Source organism: Stenella coeruleoalba (assembly GCF_951394435.1).
Source record: "Stenella coeruleoalba genome assembly, chromosome: 16".
NCBI lineage: Eukaryota > Metazoa > Chordata > Mammalia > Artiodactyla > Delphinidae > Stenella > Stenella coeruleoalba.
This window is the reverse complement of record NC_137162.1, coordinates 4,589,966-4,611,690: the sequence shown is the minus strand read 5'-3', so window position 1 is coordinate 4,611,690 and position 21,725 is coordinate 4,589,966. Positions and strand designations below refer to the sequence as shown.

The window sequence follows — 21,725 nt, the reverse complement described above, 5'->3', positions numbered from 1 at the left end:
GTCCAGGAAAGACAGATGAAAGGGGAGTGCCTGGTCAGCAGCTCTCCTCTGGGCGGGTGAGGTCGGCAGCTCACGGCTCCGGGAGGCCGGGTCACCATGCGACCACGGGCCACTGTCCTGGGACAGAGCAGCAGGGCATCTACACTCCCACCCTCCTCCACCTCCCGTTAGGGGGAGGGACAGGTGCCCTGGGACCTGGGGAAACAGGTCACACGGGGGTCTGGGCCTTCACTACCCAGCAGCAGGGGGCCTTGGACACGTCAGGTCATCACATCCTCAGCTCAGCTTCTTCTTGGTGTCAACGCTGCTCATCTAAGTAGAGGGGCCTTTGTGGACCCAATGGACCAGGATGGTGGACTGAGTTGCAAACTGTAAAGTGGGGTCCGGGAAGAAGGGCAGATGAAGGAGGGAGTTTGCAAACTGTAAAGTGGGGTTCTCGTGTCAGGGAAGAAGGGTTGAGAGGGAGTGACTAGTTTGCAAACTGTGAAGTGAGGTTTTGGTGTCCAGGAAGGACTGTTGACGAAGGGAGTTTGTAAACTGTAAAGGAGGGTTCTGGTGTCCTGGGCCGCTGGGATTCGGGGGACGAATTGGTGACCTCTAAAGTGGGGTCTGGCATCAGGGAAGGGGGGCTGGTGGGAGGGCCACTTTGCAAACTGCGAGGTCTGGTGTTGGGAACCTTTCCTTGCCCAGAGCCCGCTTCCCCTTGTGCCTCGGGTCCTGACGGGGACCTGCTTCTGCCCCCAGGCGCTCCGGCCCCCGGCCCTCCGGCCCCCGGCGCGCCCCAGCCCCTGCTGGCCTGGCTGCTGCTCCCCTTGCTGCTGTTCCTGTTCCTTGCAGCCTACTTCTTCAGGTAGGAGTGTCCGGGCGCTGGCTCACCCACACCTGCTGGGGAGGAAATGATGCGAGAGGCTGTCACTGCAGATGAGCAGGCGGGGGCTGGCCGGGTGGCAGAGGGCAGAGCAGGGGCGGGGCCAAGGGGCCAGGGCAGGGCCGGGGCCAAGGGGCCAGGGCAGGGGCGGGGCCGAGGCGCCAGGGCAGGGGCTCAGCCATGAACAGCAGGAACAGCTTCTCTCGGCTCACCTGGTGGGTATCCCTGGGGCTCACCTGGTGGCTATCCCCGGGGCTCTGGACTCTCAGCAAGCTCCCTGTGCTGACACCTCACGCGTCTGTGTCTCTAAGGTTCAGGAAGCAGAGGAAGGCAGTGGTCAGCTCCAACGACAAGAAGATGCCTAATGGAATCCTAGAAGAGCAAGGTAGGGGGCCGGGCTGGGCCGGGCCTGGGGGGGCCGTGCCTTTCTAACACCTTAACACTTAAACGATGGACTCCTCCGGCTTTGCGACTTTCATCTGGCTTTACCTGGTATCATGCCGTCCTTTATAACCGGAGTTTCCCCGTTTCAAAACTACTGTCATTTTCTGTCCGGTGTGAAACAGACGTTTGAGGCATTTCAGTTTGTGGCTTTGGGGGAGACACTGTTCATATCCTGTCGTTTTTCCAGGATTTCAACATATAAAATTTATCAGTAAGTCTTAGATCGTCCTAAGCTGAGACAGGTGGGCTCACAATTTACAGTTCTCGAAAGGGCCACGCTGGAATCCGCAGTTTTCCCATCAGCTAAAAGAAGGGAATTGATGTACCAACGTGCTCAGCAGGGAGGCGCAGAGTAGCTCAGGGGGAATTTCCTGCCTTTCTTTGAGGTTCCGAATTCAGCTACTAACTTGTAAATTCTGCTTACAAAGGCACATTGGTTTTCTTCCCACGCGTTGAGATGTCCAGGAAAGGTATGTGAGGCAGAGGCTTTGAAAACTATTGTTCACACCAGTGCCTACAGCTTCCTCAGTCAGCTTGCTGCCTGGTTGTCCCGTGGTTTGGGGGAGCAGAGGTGCCGTCAGACTTCAGATGAATTACAAAACCGACCCGGCACACGACAAAGAGTATCGGCAGCGAAGGACCTCAGCCAGACGCAGGAGGGCAGTTCTGTCGTGCTGGGAGACCCGTGACCCTGGTTTCATGATGACACGTGGCCTCCAGGCACCACCTTCCTGCCCCCTTCTCCCTGCCCTGCACGTCCCAACAGCCCGGATGGGAGGAGGAAGTTGGGGCTGGTTAGGCCACCTGCTCATCCTAGAGTGACTGTCTCAGGAGGAATGAGCCCTGGAGGGAGTTCTTGGCTGGCCTTCAGAACAGCTCTGCAGGTGGGGACAGGCCCTTTTGCAGGTGACAGCAAAGTAGTGTTGACCTTGTTGAGAACAGCAGCTCAGTTCCCTAGGAAGAGAAGCACATGCCACGGTGTCACTTGCTGTCTCACTCTGAATTTGTGAAAGCAGCTTGTCCGGGGACACCCTTGAAGTCTGGCCCTTCTCCTTTTCAGTGCCGCCAGCCCCTCCCCCCCCCAAAAAAGAGAAAAAAACAGCAGTGGTTTCTCTTATTTCTCTTGGAGCTTATGGGGCTTGAGTAACCGGGACTAGTTGTGACAAAGAAGACAAGGCTGCGGGAGACTCATACCGGAACTGATTCCCAGCCTGTTACCCATTTGCGCCCAGAAACCTATTGTTATTCTGCTCCATTTCAAACCTGGACAGTTGAGCTGGAGTGTGAAGCCACCTGAATCCCTTGAGGAAGGAGAGGTGGCTGGTGGGCGAGTGAGCTGGGAAGGTGAGGCGTCTCTGGTTGGTAAGAGCAGGGGATGCCAGCCAGAGGGGCGTCCGTCTGTCACTATGGGTGATCAGGGTGTGTTAAAAGAGACAGACCTTGCTTCAGCTGCTCGTGATCTGAGACGACCGTCCCCCTCCAGCTGCGTCATTTCCCCACGAACGTTGTCCGTCTGTCTGGTTAATGTCATCCACCTGGGAATATGGCTTAATAAGCCCCATATTTCTGTTGATCCCACAGAGCAGCAAAGGGTGATGCTTCTCAGCAGGTCCCCCTCGGGGCCCAAGAAGTACTTTCCCATCCCCGTGGGGCACCTGGAGGAGGAGATCCGGGTCCGGTCGGCGGATGACTGCAAGAGGTTTCGGGAGGAGTTCAATGTGAGTTTGGGGCCCCTCTTTCTTGTCACGTGGAAGGGCGCTGGGTCATGGGATGTCGTATTTCAGGATAAATTAGCCCAAAGGCTCAGAATGCTGGCGTCCATCGAGACACTGTCCCAAAAATGGGGCTCCAGGGAAACCTGGTTTCTGCCGTGATGACCCTCCGCTAACCCTCATTCCCATTTATGAGACGGTTGAGAAAGAGGTTCAGAACCTCCTTGCAGCTCAGACACCCTGGGTGCCGTGTTCAAAAGTCAAGTGTGACGGAAACACCGTTATCTCGATAACGTGCAAGACCAGGGCCTGAGTGGACCACAGGGTAACAATTTCACGCTGAGAGCAAAGGAGCCCCCAAACCATCCTGCACAACATCAATTAAACAGTCGAGGGGCTGCCTTGAGGGGACACTAGCTCTGCCTGGACAGCCCTTTGATTCTGCCCAAGTCAGTGTGTTCATCCTGCTACCGCCGTTCTGGGTGAACTTAATGATGGCAACAGCTAAGATGAACTTGACAAACTGGTCCAGCCCGATGGTAGCAAACCGATCCTACTATCAACAAAAATGCAAATATACATTAATGACACCTCCCCTTGTGTTGCTCATTTTTTAATTTAATGTTCCATGAATTGTGAATCTGCTAGATAGATAGATAGATAGACAGATAGTTACAGATGCTTGGACGCGCAGGCAGGCAGACAAGACGCACTGGGAAGCGTGGTCTCGGGTTTGGCTGTCCAGTGTTGATCTCTGATCGTGTTTTGAGTTTTCTTTTCTGCATCTTCCTCATATCGTATATAGCCGTGCGCTGGTGTTGAGCTTGAAAGAGGACGGGTTTCCAGCAGGGGGGCCACTTGGTCCTGGCCCTGCCTGTGGCACCGCAGCCCCGCCCGGCCCATCAGTTATTCTCCTGGAAGCCGCAGCTTCCGTCATCTGTGAAGGGGCAGGGGTGGGAGGATGCCTTGATGACCTCACAGGTCAAATATGAGGCTCTGACTTGGTAAACAGCAAAGAGTTGTACAATTGTGACATCTAAAGACAGCATGACTCCTGCTGCAGACAAGTGACTTTTTATCCAGAAGCAGCCCACGCGGGCACGGCAGGGTGATGGCGCAGGCGCATTTAGACCCGTGCTTTTGTTTATTTTTTGACACAAGCCTCACCTGCCTTTATCTTGCTTCCTTTTAATTGTTTCCAAATGTATCCCCTTTTCTGAGCTATTAGGTCATAGTGAAAGACAGCTCCAAGCAGTATTGTTTTGCAGTCTCTCAGCCTGACAAGAGAAGTTAATTCTCCATTTTCCAAATGACTATCCAAGTTGGCAGCTACAGGACCATTTCCCCCACGTCCATTCTTGCCCTGTTTCCTCTTGTACTTGTATTTCTCCACGGGGAGGCTGGTGACTGCCCTTGCCGAGGGAGGGCTGAGTCAGAACTCGCTGGCTGTACCACCATCTCCAAAGCGAGGGCCCGGGAAGAGGGTCGGGCAGGTGAGGCACTTGTCCCAGGTGCAAAATTTAAGGGGGCACCAAAACACTCTGCCATCTGGATAAATTCTGTTTTCATGCAGCTTTTAAAAATCATCAAAATTAATGCAAGCAATCCATGATGAACAAAACAGCACAACTGTAAATAAAGCCGGGGTCTCTCTGGTGTTTCCTGTTGCCCCAGGCTCCGACATGGCTTATCACCACGCTGTTGCTGGTCCTGACGGTATTTAAAAGTTTGATATTTTGGTTATCATGGATTTTTTTTTTTTTTTTGCGTTTAGATTTTTTATTTCTTTTTTATTATTTTTTTTTTGCGGTACGCGGGCCTCTCACTGCTGTGGCCTCTCCCGTTGTGGAGCACAGGCTCCGGACGCGCAGGCTCGGCGGCCACAGCTCACAGGCCCAGCCGCTCCTCGGCATGTGGGATCCTCCCGGACCGGGGCACGAACCCGCGTCCCCTGCATCGGCAGGCGGACTCTCAACCACTGCGCCACCAGGGAAGCCCTTGCGTTTAGATTTTTTTAGATGTTGCATTTGAATGGGATTTTTCTTGATTCCTGGGTTTTGGGGTACCAACCAAAGCAAGTGCCTTGCTCTGCTCTCCCCACCCCTGCCACCGAGCAACCTTCCCAGCTGCCCTCCTGCCCACGGCCTCCACTCAGGGAAGGGCCGGGAGAGAGGGTCGAGGGGTCGAGTCCAGCAGCATGGAGCCTGGTCCTGGCTCCAGGGGACCCAGGGCAGCTGCACGTCCCCCTCTGGACCCCAGTTTGCTCCTCTCTCAAGTGAAGGGCAGGCTCTAATGAGAGCATCACAGCTGCCGTGACCAGCCCGCTCTTGCCTCCACTGGTGGACACGCTCGAGCTGGGCCCTCGACGCCCGTCCTCTTCTTTACTCACCCTCTGTCCTGAGCTCCTCTCCCAGGAACTGTGCAGGGAGATGGATGAACCTCAAAGTCGTCGATCCGAATGAGTTGGGACTTGTGTGTATGGCCAGTGGAAGCTGCCGTGAACTTGACGAAGTAAATGGGGGCCTGGCACTGGGATCCGTTCAGTGGGGTGATCAAGGCATGGATGCTGGAGACGGGCTGCCTGGGCGCCTGCCCCAGATTTGCTTCTATCAGCCAACTGCTAGCTGCACGGCTCACTCGGGGCGCTGCAGGGGTTACCCAGCTATGGCAGGCCACACCCGGCCCGCCCCAGAGCTCTCTTATGAGCCCTGTGCCTTTGGAGCAGCTCAGACATGACTGACGGCAGGAGGAAGTGCTGGCCTGCTCTGTGTGGGTGGTCATTCTGTGTGCTTGGAAATGGGGTAGAAGTTCGGGGAGCAGGGTGCTTTGCCTCCACTGTGAACTCCTGTGCTGCCGCCCACAGAGTCAGGATCATCACCCCATCTCCGTGTTCTGCTCTCCGGTCGCTGCCGGGGCCACACGGCTGGGGGTGGCAGAGCCGGGTCCATCCTTACCACTCAGACCCCTCCAGCCACTCCTTCACCTTCCTCACTTTCAGAGGAAGAGGGAGGCTTCTTGATTTTGTTTTGTTCTGTTAATTTATTAATTTAAATAGAGTATTTTTTAGAGCAGATTTCGGTTTACAGAAAAATTGTGCAGAAAGTACCAAGTTCCCATATCCCCCATCTTTCCCTGCACGGTTTCCCCAATGATTAACATCTTGTCTGAGTGTGTTACACTTGTCACAACTGATGAGCCAACATTGACTCGTTGTTACAAACTAAAGTCCGGGTTAGGGGTCCAGCGCTGCACGTTCTGTGGGTTTTGACAAACGCACAACGTCATGAATCCCCCGCGATGGTCTCAGGCCTCATTTTTGTTTTCAGTGCTGGGGTCAGAAAAGCTTTGGGGTGAAAAAGAGAAGGCTCTAGAATGTTGCTACAAATTTCACGTTGAGGTTTGGTCAAGAAACTCAGTGTTAAGACAGCTCGATGAAGAGCTCCCGGCGGAGGAGGTGCTGGTCTGGAGGAGAACTGCCCACCAGCCTTGCCCAGGTGCCCGCCGGGCAGACCTCCACACTGGCCCTGGCAGAGCCTCTGCCTGTGGCCACTGGGTGTGATGGGGAAAGAGGCCATGGGCTGGCCGGGGCTGGGTCTGTGATGGAGAAACCCCCGACCCGGGACAAGGGGGCTCTGGGCCCCCATGGGCTGCACACCCGACTCAGGGCCTTGGCTTCAATCCCAGGCTATGCCTCAGTCTCCTGGGCACCTACAGCCGGACGCAGGGAAGCCCTCGCTTGTCCCTACACTTAAGGAAGCGAGTGCCCTTCTCGTGGCCCAGGTGCCAGCTGCACGTGCCCTCCCACTGCCTGCTACGTGCCAGGCACGTGACTCTGGACAATTCTGCAGCCACCCTGGGGTTCTCTTTCCTCATCTGCAAAACGGGAGTGATCCTGGTGTCACCTGATAATAGGTAAGTTGTGAAGGCAGGTGACCCAGCTCCTCCCTCAGTGCCTGGCACGTCGTAAACACTCGATAGATTTTAACACCAGTGACCCCTGGTTCCTCTGACGGTCAGGCTGAATGTTGAAGGATGTGATTTGGGGGTTCAGAAGGCTCTCTCTCACTGTGCACTTCGAGGAGCCCCCCTGAGCATGGAGCCCCCCCAGCAGCGAGCAAACAGGAAGACAGTTGGTGCTAACAAGAGCCAAGGGCCTCTGAGTCATGGCAAGAACTAGAAGTCAGGATGCTGGGCTGACACCTGCTGTGCCACACGTCAGCTTTAGGGGCCTAGCTGAGCCCCTATACTCATTTTCCTCTTCTAAGACAAAGGGAGGGTTAGGGCGGTGCGTGCAGGTCCCCTGGGGAAGTGGGCAGCTGCTGTGCGGGCCTGGGGTGGCCTGAGAGCTGCATTTTCAAGGAGCCCCACAGCTGTGCCTGTCCTCAGAGCACACCAAGTCCTCAGCAGGTGAGGGCTCGAGGACGGTCCTTCGCCATCACTCTACTCGTCCTTCAGCCCAGCATCTGGGTCCTTGCTCCCGGATCAGAGCTCTGCCGTGGCCAGTTCCTACGTACTTGTGCAGGGCCTGCTCTGGACCAGGACTGTGAGTCCTGGGGCTTTGGTGGCAGTGCACGGGCCAGCCCCTGCCTTAATGCACTCCGGGGTCCAGCTATGGGTCATCAGGTTATCTGCACCTCCACTGGCCCCACTAGACAGCGGGCCCAAGGGGAGGCGGGCCTGTGTCTCCATCACATCTCTGCCCAGTGCCGGCCCAGCGCCTGAGGCAGAAACTTCCACGGGCAGGAGCAGAGAGATGGACCCAGCACTGGAGGTGCTCAGAGACCAGATTTCCGGATTCCTGCGCTCAGTCGGGAGGTGACGTAAACACGGTGTTGGGTTCCCCACGTTTATTGCTGACCCTGTGCTTCTTCTAGTCACTGCCGTCCGGACACGTACCAGGAACTTTTGAGCTGGCCAATAAGGAAGAAAACAGAGAGAAGAACAGATACCCCAACATCCTTCCCAGTAAGCGTTTACTTTTTTTGCGCGATGGGTGGCGTTTTGACTAAACTCAGCCTTGCCTTGCAGCTACTGGTGACCCTGCCGGTCCTGACAGCAGATGCGTGGGGGCTTGGAGGTCAGGGCCTGGGTCAGTGTAGTGGCTCAGCCTTTGCAGCTGGGAGTCTAGGTGTCTGTCTCCCGCCCAGGACTTGGGTAGCCTGTGTTGCTCTGGGTCTGGCTGCCAAGCCTGTGCTCGCTGTTGAGACCTGCGCTGCCTGGTCTATTTGCCCAAGAGGGGTGCCCCCCGCACCGGCCGGCAGGGCTCCTCCTATGGACCCAAATTGTGCCTGGGTCTCGGGCAGCTGGTGGCCCTGGGCATCTCCCGTCTTGGACGCAGTGCTTCTGCCACCAGCAACAAGGCTTCTGTACCGAGGACAGAAGTGGCAGAATAGGAGAGCTGTCTGACATTGGCAGCTTGGTGGGAAGGCTTAGAAGTAACTGGATCTTTACCACAGCTAAAGGTGGCCATGGGCTTGGGAGGGCGGCCTCCAGGGGGTGGGGGGCCGGGGAGCAGACACATCTGTCCAGGGGCGTTGCTGGATGGGCTGCGCCTTGGCCTCGGTGCCAAGACAGACCCCCAGAGTTCCAAGCTGCCTTTGTGGAAGCTGGCCCGGGAGGTGTGTGACGTCCTTCCTCCGTCCTGGACCCTCCTGTTGGCTTTGCCATCGGGCTAACAGAAGGGCAGCCTCAAAAAACTCCAGGGAGTTCACGTTTGAACCCCAAACCAAGGCCTCCTGGCGTCCCAGGGAACACCTCCCTTCTGAGGCGGTGCTTCCGTGGGGTGGAGCCAGCTGGTCTGTGCTGGCCCTCGGCATGGCGGCTCCTGGTTGCATTTTTAGGGTTAGAATTGAGTCCAGTGGCTCTGTAGGTAGGAGATGCTGTGGTCCGCGTCGTCTGTGTGGTGTCTGGATTATTGGCCCTTGATAGAAACAATTCTTTCCCATCTTACGTGCATAGGATTTATTTGTGGTTTTGTTTGGGGTTTTTTTGGTTTTTTGTGGGTGTTTTCTGCAGAGCCCAGCATGAGCCTGGGTCAGCTAAAAACCAGAGAAATTAACTAAGTAGTCTGCCATCCCACACATATTTGTAGAGGCAGCCAAGGGAGCACCAGGGAGACGGGTCAGGAGGCCACTGTGGTCACACAGCCGAGCTGAGAGGGTGGCTTGGACCAGGGTCGGGTTCTGCACACACTGCAATGATCACGTTGAGAGGACTTGCTGTTAGATTGGGTGAGGCTTATCGGAGGCAAGTTTCTTGGCTTGAATAGCTCAAGGGAAAGGAAAACCAGGCAGGAGGTTGGGAATCTTTGGAATGTTGTTGGTCGAATAAAGATCGGGATATTTGGAAGTTAGCATCCCGTATTAGTTGAATTAACTAGCTTAATTAATTACTTGGTGCGTTGACTGCAGAACGTACACGTGGAGGACCCACTCAGCGCCAAGCCCTTTCCCAGATTCCTCACCTGCGTTCCTGTCCTTATCACTCACTGAACACTGTATCTTTTAAAGCTAACGATTACATTGCTGATTAAGAGTAGTCTTGGTGGGAGCTCAACCGGGCGGAATTAGCAGCCAGGTGTAGGAATTACCTGCACCCACCACTGCTCCCAGATGTGATGGCTGGGGGAGTGGGCGCCTCCCCAGAGGATCACCAACGGGGACCAGCAGGACCTGGTCCGACACAGCGTCTCTAAGCTGTGTCCTCCAGCTCGTACTGTGGAAGTGAGTTGGCCTTTCCTGCAGGTATGAAAATGTGGGTCCTGCCTCAGCCCCTCCTGGCCCAGGAGTGCCGCGTCAGAGGTAATTGAGGGTGCTGGCCATCCCCAGGGGCCCACGGGACCTCTGCCAGATGTGAGTGTTTCATGTTGGTGGGAGGATGTGTTTATGGAGCAGTGGCCTGGAGATACTCGGGGTGGGCCCTGGAGATGGCCAGCTGGGTGGCATCTGGCGTTTGGCATCAGCCAGACGTAGGAGAAGCGTATCTGATTAAACTGAGCGGTTGGCCAGAGATGCCCTGGGCAGCTGGATCACGGGGATATCGTGCAGGGGGCTCCCAGGCCTGCTCCCCCAACCCCAAGGCCGGGAGACCCTTCTCTTACTCAGGTTGAGGTCAGGGTCAACGGGCAGGGAGAGGCGCGGGGGCCCAAGGCCCTCAGTCCGGTACACCTTCCCTGCCCCTCCCCCTCTTCCCCGAGCAGAGATTGGCTGTAAATGTATCTGATTTATGAGGTGCCCCGGGGCAGGAGCCCAGTCCCGGATGTGGCTCTAGGGAGCTCTGAGGACAGAGGTCAAGATGCCGGGTGTGCTGAGAGGCTGCCTGTTCCAAGGGCTCCACGGCCGGTAGCAAGAGAGCATCCTCTGTTCTGGAAAAAAACCGCCAGCACCTGGTAATGTTAGGAAATAGTGTTTTGAAAGAGTAGTGCGACTTTTTAGAGTAAAAAGACAGGAAGCTCTTAGCACTGCAAGATGCTAAATCTAGCCAGAACGCTATTTTTTACCCCCTGCTTTCTATAGCTGTCCTCAAAAGGGTAAATTGGTCCAAATTATGTTCAACTAGCTTTATACGTGTTCAGCTAGAGCTATTTCTGCCTCAGGGCTGTCAGCCCCTGAGCAGAAGGGTCTCATGGCCGAGCCTTTGTGGGCTGTGAGTTTGAGGTCGGGCACCCTGACAGCCCTGTGTGGGCCGTGACTGACCCTGAGAGCTGCACTGGCTGTGCTCGCTAGCAGCAGTGGTACCGTGTCCAGACAGCTCGCAGCCAACCCAGCTTCCTTCCATGTAAATGGGAGACGTACAGCCTGTGACTAGGAGGGGACAAAGCAGGGGCCAGGACGTGGAACTATTCAATAATTAATGCAGTAAATACGTACGAAGTACCCACCGTGCGCTGTGCCCAGCGCAGCATAATAAACGCGGAAGCAGCTTGATCCCTGGGCCCCGGGCCGAGTCTGGGCATCCTTCATATTTCTACTCCTGGGAGCGGCCAGCCACTTACACACCAGCGGGGGGACCCAGGGCCGGGGCCACACCACCTGTAGGGACCCATAAAACCATCTAATTTCTTTGTGAATCAGAAGAAAATATATACATAATCCAGCCTGGTTCACACTCATCTTTTTTTTTTTTTAATAAATGTATTTATTTATTTTTGGCTGTGTTGGGTGTTTGTTGCTGCACGCGGGTTTTCTCTAGTTGCGGCGAGCGGGGGCTACTCTTCGTTGCGGTGTGCGGGCTTCTCATTGCGGTGGCTTCTCTTGTTGTGGAGCACGGTCTCTAGGCGCGCGGGCTTCAGTAGTTGTGGCACGCAGGCTCAGTAGTTGTGGCTCGTGGGCTCTAGAGCGCAGGCTCAGTAGTTGTGGTGCACAGGCTTAGTTTCTCCACGGCATGTGGGATCTTCCTGGACCAGGGCTCGAACCCGTGTCCCCTGCATTGGCAGGCGGATTCTTAACCACTGTGCCACCAGGGAAGCCCCTCACACTCATCTTTATACCAACTACTAATACAGTTGTAAAGTAAAATGTGTAATTTTTTTCTTTTGGAGAAAGGGACCCATGAAGGCAGAAGTGACGTGGACCCACGTAGGTCACATAGGGCCCTGGTTGAAAACTCTTCCACATGTGTGTACACACAAATACATACCACAAGCATACACACCACAAACACACACATACACCACACTCACATAAATGCAACACACATTACACACACTGTATACAAGACACACCACTATACACCCCACAAGTACACCACACACACACCACACAGCCCTCCCTGGTCGGCCCTCCCACACTGGAAAACTGCTTGTACCACAGGCCAGAATCCTCCAGGCAGTGGCCCATCCTGCCCAGGCAGTCCGTGTGAGTGTGGCTTACCTTTCTGCTCTGGGGCAGACCTGAACATGAGGACTGGGGTCTGGAGTCCCAAACCCCAGAGCCTTGTGTCCGTGTGTCCAGAGGCAGAGTTGTGCTCCTCCTGGAAAGCCTGGGAGACTGGATCCCAGAAGTGGGCCTGAGGATACCCGCACTGGTCAGTACTGGGGCCTGGTTTGGGGTTCAGAGGATATTGCCATCACGCTGTAGGGGTCCCGCACGTTCTGCTGTGTCTACGTGATGGTTCAGCAGACCAACTCCTGGACCCTGAAATTCTTACCTGTCATCATCCCACAGGTTGTACTGAGCTCCTGTTTGGGGCCTGGCTTGTCCTCAGTGCTGAGGTACAACAGGTGCTTCCCCGACCTCAGGGCACTGAGGATCTCGTGGGAATGTCTAAGAAGAATGTCCCTTCTGTCCCGTGATCACCATGGTTATGTCCTTTGTAGTGTTTAATACTGTGCATGTGATTCCCTTGTCCTAATGTCATGGTTTTTGTGCTGGGTTTTCTTGCAGATGACCATTCCAGGGTAATTTTAAGCCAGGTGGACGGAACCCCATGTTCAGACTACATCAATGCTTCATACATAGATGTAAGTACGCCCAGCCCCCCACCCAGCATGACACTCATGCCTGGGCCATTGGGGGTTGAGTGTGAATCATGACCGTTGGACGCTTTCTTCTCTGGGGCCACAGATGTAAATTGTCACAACTTTCCTGAGCGCAGTGGCCACACTGGTCACAGCACAGAGCATGAAAGTGCTGGGCCTTTTGAATTAGCACCTGTGTCAGGGATTTGTTCTTAAGATGCAGATAAGCCCTGAGGATGTCCATTACAGCATTATTTATATCACTGACCAAACAGAACAGAGGGGACCAGTTAAATAAATTGTGGTAAAATCATACACAATGGATTATTAAGAATCCATTTTAGTTGAAGCTTAAAAGATCATTTAATAGAAATTTTTAATTATCATAAAAATTCAGTATAAGAGAATGTGTACATATTAACCAATTTAAATATATATATATATATATATATATATATACACGTGTGTGTCTGTGTTTTTGCTTGTGTGTGTGTCTGGGAAGGTATTCACAGAAAAAATACTGGAGAGGGATATACAAAAATAGCATGTTATTTCTGGAATTCCTGGCCAGTTTTCTTCGTACTTTTCTGTGTTTTCCAAATTCTTCACGATGGATACGTGTTATTTTCCTAACAACAACAAAATCCTTCCACAACGATAATTTTGAAAAATTATAAATGTGATTTTATTTTTCTAGGGTTATAAAGAGAAGAATAAATTCATAGCAGCTCAAGGTAAGCTTTTTGTTAAGTTACTTTCTGAACATGATTTTGGTAAAATGGCGTGGAAGGCGATTGCTTCTTTATCCGGTACCAACCGTCCTGAGGGTTTATGTCGGCTTTTTGTACGTGTGTTTGCTGCTCCGTTTACATAGCTGATCAGAGTCCGTCTAGCCTTTCCCGAAGCACAGAATTCAAAGCTGTCGTGAATCTCACACAGCACTGCCACTCACTGTGTCTGCTTCACTGGCCAGGAGTGTCCCATCCCCTGCGAGCTGGCCAGAAATGCAGCAGCTCAGGCCCCACCCCCAACCTGCTGCTGTCCCTGAATTTGCATTTTGGCCAGCGTTCCCAGGTCATTCTGCTCAGTAGAGTTTGAGAAGCATTATACTGTGAGGTGATGAAACTCCTCCTAGGAACAGGGTTTCAAAGGAGCAGAAGAGTTGGAACCTCTGAGAGCATATGCCCCCCGTCTGTGGTCAGTGCAGACAGACATGGAGCGTTTGGGGGCGTCTGTCATACAACAGGCATGTTAGATATGCAGCCACGCAATGTGTATGTGCACATTGCGTGGCTGTTTCCACACCTGCATGATTTAAACCCAGACACCCAGTGGTCTGGGTTGCCACTTCAGCGTGTCGATACTTGCGTTAGAAAACCTTGAACCTCCCTCAGCTGGCGAAGCTCTACGTGGCTTCCAAGTTGTCGGGTTTGGGGATTACTTTCAATCCAGCATCTCGTCCATCTGCCCAGGGGTTGCATCCCCAGGAGCCAGTACTGGTGCGGTTGGGTGTCATGGGAGCTAAAACTAGGTTTCCTGGACGTTCTGACTCCTCAGCAAGGGTCTTTAGAGCTGTGGGTCCCAAAATTCAGTGTAGATCAACATCTTAAATGCACATTCCTTGAAAAATAGGGCGATACACGTACGCCCACCGTCCCTCAGGAATAGGCCCAGCTTTAAATGTCAGAAAACCTGACAAACACCAGCTGACACCAATAGAAATGTCTTTTTCGTTCTTATAAGCAGACATCCGGGGAAGCAGCGCAGGGCCGGGGCGGCAGCTCAGGGGAGAGGGGTCTCTTTTATACCTCTCCGCCCTCCATGGTGTCATCCTCAGGGTCACAACATGGCCTTCTGCACCTCGAGGCACTGTGTCCCTAATAAGGCAGGAAAGAGGGCAATGGGCAGAGGACTTTCTTCCAGGGACACTTTGTCTTTTGTTCAGATCCCCTCCCCAGGGACTTCAGCCCACATCTCACTGGACAGCGTTACTGGCTGTCAGGGCAGCCAGAAGATGAGATGTTTTCAGAGGAAGGGGGGTTAGACATGGCGCGCGGGTCATTCAGCCTGCAGTCTCTCTCTCTCTCTCTCTCTCTCTCTCTCTCTCTCTCTCTCTCTCTCTCACACACACACACACACACACACACACACACACACACACTCTGTTCTGGATGGAGGGTCATATTCTGAGGCTTTGACAAGCACCCCAGTGGCCACAAACCACTTTGACAGGCAGCTTGAAACCCAGCTCCCATTTGAATAGCCTTTATGGCCCGGGAAGATCATCACCCAGCTGGGTCTTCCTTAGCTCCTGAGGATTTCCCAGCCCCAGCGGGACATCGGGGGGAGTGGTAGGACAGAGTGGAGAGGCTGCCACCTACTCCGGTTCTGGGACTCTGTAGGGTGTTAGATGGACCGGCAGGCCCATCACCCCCTTCCTCGGGGCGGGTGGGGGAGCCGTTCCCGGGGCCTGAGGGCCAGGGCCACAGGCCTGGGGCTCGCAGCGACCTCTCGGTCTGACTTTGGGACCATCGTCTGCTCACAGGCCCTAAACAGGAGACAGTGAATGATTTCTGGAGGATGATCTGGGAGCAGAAGTCTGCAACCATCGTCATGTTGACGAACCTGAAAGAAAGGAAAGAGGTGAGTCCAGCCTCTGAGTCACGGGCACTTCCTTCTCAGCTGCTTTGCTGGGGGTGTGCTTACCACTTCCCTTTCCTTTCTCTCCCCGCTCCCCCCGCTGCTTATCACTGCAGAAGAGAAGAAACACCCAGTGGCTCACAGCCTTTTTATTTTGAAATAAATTCTCTGTGTTCCAAGGATCTCACTGTCTTAGACTATGATGTAAAAATGATGCAGAAGTTTCTTCTTTCAGCTGAGGGTCATCCCTGGTGGGCTACTCCACGGTGGGAGTGATGGATTTTAATATAGAGGTCTTTAGTATGTTGGACATATAACGTGTGGAGCCTCAGACCATAAAAAAAATGATTTCCCGTGTATTACTCAGACCAGAGAAATGCATTTGAAAAAACAAGGTGTATTGAAGTAATATTGATTTGTCGTGTCAGTGTGTTTAATTAGCTGTTTCTAATTATGCTAATTATGTAATGCATGTACATTATAAGAACTTGAAATCTCTAGGTTAAGCTGGTTCATTTCCTACGGGGACGGGTACGCGTTGGCCTCTGTCTCCTGGACAGGGCTGCCCCAGGTGGGGTGCATGTCGTCAGCCGCCCGGCAGACCCCTCACGCAATTTCTATTCCACTGACGGGGGCTGGCGCCAAGCGGAGAGCACGTGAATGTAGATTATGTCAGGAGGTGACAGAAAATATAAAGGAGAGTAACGGGGACAGCGGGAGGGATGGGCCACCCGGAAGGCAAGGCCAGGCTGAGGGTGCAGAGACGCCGGGGCATTCTCATGCCTGGGAGTCACTCACTCTTTAGCCAAAGGGAAACAGACCCCTGTGGGATAAACGGGACACAGCACGATTGTGGCTCTGGGGGTGTGGAGGAGAGGAGGGGCGGCCCCCCGTGGGTCCTGGGCTAGGACCGGGGCAGGAGGGCTCATTTAGGGGGTGATGGTGTCGCTGGGTCTCAAAGACTGGGCTGGTGCGGGGAGGGACTGCATCGGATGCAGCTGGAGAGAGGCACTGGGGCGGGGAGGTGTGTTCGCAAGGCCGGGAGCAATGTGCTGGACCCAGAACCAGGACGCCCACACGGGGGACAGAGCGGCTACAGATGCACCAGGGAACCGGGGCTTGGGGCTTGAACGTCGGGCTGAGACAGGTGGGCAGTGGAGGCCCTCGGCGGGTTTCTCAGCAGTAAGCAGGGGCCTGTGCTTTAGGAAGTGAGCTCTCGCTCGCTCTCCAGAAGGAAAGAATTGAGAATTGGGAGCTGGAGGCACGGACGTTGGCGGCAGGGAGACTGTTCTTCTCGCAGATTGCAGCGTGAGGGCCAGCACGAGGGTGGGCGCGAGCAGGCCAAGAGGAAGACCCAGCCTGGCGAGAGACGTCTGTCCTGCTGGCCTCTTCCCAGGGTCTGCGCGTCCTGGCACTCGGCCAGGCACGGGCCCAGAGGCACTGATTCCCCCGACCCCGCGCCCTGCGCTCCATCATCACGCACTGGCCTGGGGCTGGCTGGCCTGTCCCTAGCGAAGCCCAGGCAGCTTGGCTGGGGCCCGGGCTGGAGGGCGGGGCTGCCGGTTGAGATGGAAGTGACAGGCCGTGGGGAGCTCAGCTGGGGCAGGGGTGGGGAGGCCAGGTGGCAGGCGGGGCAGCCCTAGCGGCCGCCACCAACACTAACTGGTTCCGCCCAAAAAAGCACCGGATTTTTGCATCTATGTTCATCAGTGATATTGGCCTGTAGTTTTCTTTCTTTGTGACATCCTTGTCTGGTTTTGGTATCGTGGTGATGGTGGCCTCGTAGATTGAGTTTGGGAGTGTTCCTCCCTCTGCTATATTTTGCAAGAGTTTGAGAAGGATAGGTGTTAGCTCTTCTCTAAATGTTTGATAGAATTCGCCTGTGAAGCCATCTGGTCCTGGGCTTTTGTTTGTTGGAAGATTTTTAATCAGTTTCAATTTCAGTGCTTGTGATTGGTCTGTTCATATTTTCTATTTCTTCATGATTCAGTCTTGGCAGGTTGTGCATACAATGGAATATCACTCAGCCATAAAAAGAAACGAAATTGAGCTATTTGTAATGAGGTGGATAGACCTAGAGTCTGTCATACAGAGTGAAGTAAGTCAGAAAGAGAAAGACAAATACCGTATGCTAACACATATATATGGAATTTAAGAAAAAAAATGTCATGAAGAACCTAGGGGTAGGACAGGAATAAAGACACAGACCTATTAGAGAATGAAGTTGGGGATATGGGGAGGGGGAAGGGTAAGCTGTGACAAAGTGAGAGAGTGGCATGGACATATATACACTACCAAACATAAGGTAGATAGCTAGTGGGAAGCAGCCGCATAGCACAGGGAGATCAGCTCGGTGCTTTGTGACCACCTAGAGGGGTGGGATAGGGAGGGTGGGAGGGGAGACGTAAGAGGGAAGAGATATGGGAACACATGTATATGTATAACTGATTTACTTTGTTATAAAGCAGAAACTAACACACCATTGTAAAGCAATTATACTCCAATAAAGATGAAAAAAAAAAGCACCGGAAGAGGCTCCACACACACTTTCGGGTCGGGGAGAGGAGAGGGGTTTTCTTTTGTTTTCCAGGGAGCTGGGACGGGGCTGGGGAGGGCCAGCCTTCTGTGTGTGAATCCTGCCCTGGCCTTCCTCTCTCACCGGAAAGGGGAGGAAGCAGGGGGTTCCCGGGCAGGGGCACGGCCCTGGGGGGGTGGGGGTGGAGGGTGGCTGCACGGGAGGTGTCCCCACGCTCTGGGCAGCTGCGGCAGGACCTGGCCCTAGAAGAGGAGGCTGACCTGGAGCCCCGTGTCCCCTGGGACCAGCTGTCCCCTGGGACCAGGCTTCTGGGGGCTCGTTTATAAACATGAGACACAACGAGCCCAGTGCAGAAGCGGTGGGACTCAGAAGACGCCCCCAGCTCCCCCATCAGTGATCCTGTTGCTACGTTACTTGACATTTTCCCTCCAGGTTTCTCTACAGAAAGATCCTACTGCATTTTTCTGTCTCTGTGACTCAGAGCTGGCCTGCTTCTGTGTCTTGATTTTCACCGTTTCAGATGAAATCATTTCTCAATAGAGTTCCCTTTTTCTTCATCGCTTACACTTCTGCTGTGGTCTCCCTGGCTTCAACATCCTGCCTTGACGTTGCGAAATGTAGCTGCTCTGGCATCTCATGATCTGATGGGAGGGAGGGGACGGCACCCGCCATGTAGACGGGAGGCCGAGGGTGTGGAAACAGTGCACACACTGAGCCCTCTGGGGGCCTGAGAAACAGCCCTCAGATCCCCGAGTGAGAGTTTGTCAAAGTGAGAATCTCTGGAGGGTCCCTAGGAGGCCAAGACCGTCCCGAACCAGGACCTTCAGGGCTTGGTTTCTCCTCGGGGTCCCTTCCGAGTCACCCTGGCCCGGGCCGTGAAGGGGATGTTGTCTGGTGGGTGTCATCACACAAGCTCTGGGCACTGGTGAATGCCAGCTGACTCTTGTTTTATAAGATTATTAGTGACTCGACAGCTGTGGCCTGTGGGCAGTTTCCAAGGTAAACGGCTTGCTGACCCCAGGGCCTCTCCCGTGGCTGTGGAGCCGGTGTCTCCCCCTTAGGCAGGCCTCATGCCTTCAGGTCCTCCTTGTAGGAGGACAACCTGGGATCAGGGGCCGGAGGCCCCATCCCCACCCTCTCCTGTGGCCCTGTGGTAGTTCGGGGGGAGGGAAGGCAAAGGAAGGGCCTCTCCGTGACCGCGCGCCTGCTCTGCAAATTCCCACATCGGGCTCCTCCCGGCTGGAGAAAAATTAGGAATGTTCAGCTGACCACAGGCTCGTGACTCTCCCACAGAGGATGGGTGGGATGCAAATTTAGTTCGTCCTTAGTGCTGGGCAGGAAAAACGACCCGCTGAGTGCGACAGGTAGTGTTTGGGGAGCACGTGGTCCTCCAGGGCTTAGGGCGGCCCCTCCCAGGTGAGGCCACTTCTGCTCTGGTCCCCGGCTCTGCAGGGAGCAACTCAGCCAGACGGTTCGGTCGACGTGTGGGGTTAGCGAGTGGATGAGTGAATGAGACATGAACTGGAAATGGTCCGATCCTGGTCTCAGCCCTGCCATTCATCAGCTGTGTGGCCTCAGTTTCCCCATTGATAAGATGGAAACACACTTCCCCAGCTGAGGACTGTTTCACGGGAAGCTGGTGTGTGTGAGGCCTTGTGGCCATGGCCAAGGAGGGGGCGACGAGGTGCTCAAAAGTCCCCACAGACCTATTGTTTCTGTTCAATTGTTCCACGCAGGAGAAGTGCTATCAGTACTGGCCGGACCAGGGCTGCTGGACCTACGGAAGCATCCGGGTGTGTGTGGAGGATTGCGTGGTCCTGGTGGATTATACCATCCGGAAGTTCTGCATTCAGTCCGTAAGCACGTTACATCCTGGACTTTTCTGGAGAAGCAGGGTAGGGAGTAAATACCCGTCTACGTTTATAATAGGAAGCGCTTTGCCCGCGGCTCTCACGAGTGGAGGATGAGGCTGGAGGAAGCGCTGGGCGGGGATGTGGGACGGTCGTTAGTGGGCCCAGGCGGTGAGTCTGCAGGGCAGATGGCAGACAGGTGCACGTGGGCCTTGAATCAGTACCGGATGTTCCTGGCTCCCAGGGACCTTTCTGGGTGGAGGAAGTCGAGTCAGTGGGGGGGGGGGGGCATGGGGGTCCCCACTCAGTGACACAGTGTCATTTCACACGCTGGAATGGTGAGGTGAGGTTTTTTTAGCAGTTTCAAAATTATATCTGAAACACCTCATTAGTTTTCCCACTGATTTCCTGCTAATCCTTCCTTCCCAGAAAGGATTTAAGGCAGTCTTCAATAGATACCTGTATTCAAGGCAGATGAAGTAGAGGTTTAAGAGATTAAAAAAACCCAGAAAAGACAGAAGGTCGTGTCATCAGGAATCGAAGGTAGAGTGAGGGGTGTAGTCAGATTACAAAATAAGAGTCTGAGATTCTGAGAAACCACAGCAAAAAAGGAAAGAGGATGAGCTTCATCGTTCTTACTGTCGGCCTGCTTGCCTCCCCAAAACACACACACACACACACACACACACACACACACACACACACACACACACACACACACACACACACACACACACACACACAACTTCCCAGTACACCTTATGGCTTTGGGCAGAGAACCAAACCTGGGTTCTGGGTAATAAAATCTGAGAGAGGCTTTGAGGCGTGGGGTGGAGGGGTCTCCCGAGGGTAGACCAACCACATCTTTTCCCCGAAAATTAAGATGCTTATGAGAGTGAAAGCTTCTGCTGTTGGTAGTTACACAGGCATAAAAGCTAAGCCCCCTGGGATGCAGCCACCCTGCTTCCCAGCGGGGTCCATGAGCCCTGGGGCCATCTGTAGGGATGTATCTGGCTGTCTGGGGCCTGGCCTGGCCTGGTCCTGGGACAGGTGACCGTGGGTCCTGCTCTGCTGCCCCTGCTGCCACGGTGCTGTGTCCAGAGCCGGCAGTAAGAATCAGGGTCTCTCACTCTGGGGCGTCCAGCCTTCGCTGATGGGCCCCTCCCTGCACCCGTACCCATGGCTGCCCACGCCTGGATGGCAGAGGGGGACCCCAAGCTAGCATTCTCAGAGCGTGATGCTGGGGAGGCGCAGGGGCCGCCCACCTGCTCACACCTCCGTGCATCCCCGCAGCAGCTCCCCGACGGCTGCAAAGCCCCTCGGCTCGTCTGCCAGCTGCACTTCACCAGCTGGCCCGACTTCGGAGTGCCCTTCACCCCCATCGGGATGCTCAAGTTCCTGAAGAAAGTGAGGACACTCAACCCCACGCACGCCGGGCCCGTCGTGGTCCACTGCAGGTACGTGCGGGGCGGGGCCACGGGGCGGGCCCTCCGGGGAGGACTCAGGCCCTCCTGGGAAAATCACCAGGGGACGGAGAGCCGGGTGGGCAGAGGGGCAGCAGGGGCGATGTGAAGGCACCTCCCAGATACCGGGTGCAGCTCAGAGAATCCCTCAGGGCAAGAGCTGGAGGGATAGTCCCCATCCGGGGCGGCGGAGCCCTTTCCTCAGTGCCACCGGGGGAGAAAGCCTGATGTTGGGACCACACAGAGCCGAGAGGCCCAGGTTGGTGGTGGGGGTGGAACTCTGCCATTCACCCCCCGGGGACCCTCAGGTCACCTCCAGGAACAGAGTTGGAAACCGCGCTTCTATAGGGGGTCCACCTGACCTCTCTCAGCAGAGGTCTCCGCGTCTGTGACGGGGAGGACAGCCTCGGAGGGGCTGCGGTTACAGCCGCAGCAACTAAGGTGATGGAAGAGCAGGTTATGAAGTGATTGCTTCTCCCAGAGCATGTTCCCCTCTCCCTCTGCATACCGGGACGTCCTCTGGTTGTTCTCACGCTGAGCTCTTATTTGCTCTGAGCTCCCCAAGCCATAGCGTCAGGGCTCAAATCCACCCCCTCTGTAGCTCATGACTAAATGCAGTTCGGCTTCGAACACGAAAATCACGGTCATGAGAAGGCCTTGGACTTCTGGGGGGCCGGCTGGTGTGTGCATGTGTTGTTTTTTAAGACAAAGGCACAAAGATGAGAACGTTCCCCAGCCATGCTTCTCATTCTTTG

General features: G+C 54.6%; 1 protein-coding gene across 2 annotated transcripts in view; it reads left to right on the top strand.

Annotated features, from left to right (window-relative positions):
• The window catches only part of PTPRE (protein tyrosine phosphatase receptor type E), a 165,163-nt gene that overhangs the window by 128,771 nt on the left and 14,667 nt on the right, over positions 1 to 21,725 (top strand). For both annotated transcript variants that reach the window (XM_079899727.1, XM_079899726.1), the window contains 9 exons: positions 745 to 850; positions 1,180 to 1,253; positions 2,894 to 3,030; positions 7,899 to 7,989; positions 12,408 to 12,484; positions 13,179 to 13,215; positions 15,027 to 15,124; positions 19,394 to 19,513; positions 20,801 to 20,964. In XM_079899727.1, coding sequence (XP_079755853.1) covers positions 745 to 850; positions 1,180 to 1,253; positions 2,894 to 3,030; positions 7,899 to 7,989; positions 12,408 to 12,484; positions 13,179 to 13,215; positions 15,027 to 15,124; positions 19,394 to 19,513; positions 20,801 to 20,964 — 904 coding nt within the window. The remainder of the gene's footprint in view (positions 1 to 744; positions 851 to 1,179; positions 1,254 to 2,893; positions 3,031 to 7,898; positions 7,990 to 12,407; positions 12,485 to 13,178; positions 13,216 to 15,026; positions 15,125 to 19,393; positions 19,514 to 20,800; positions 20,965 to 21,725) is intronic.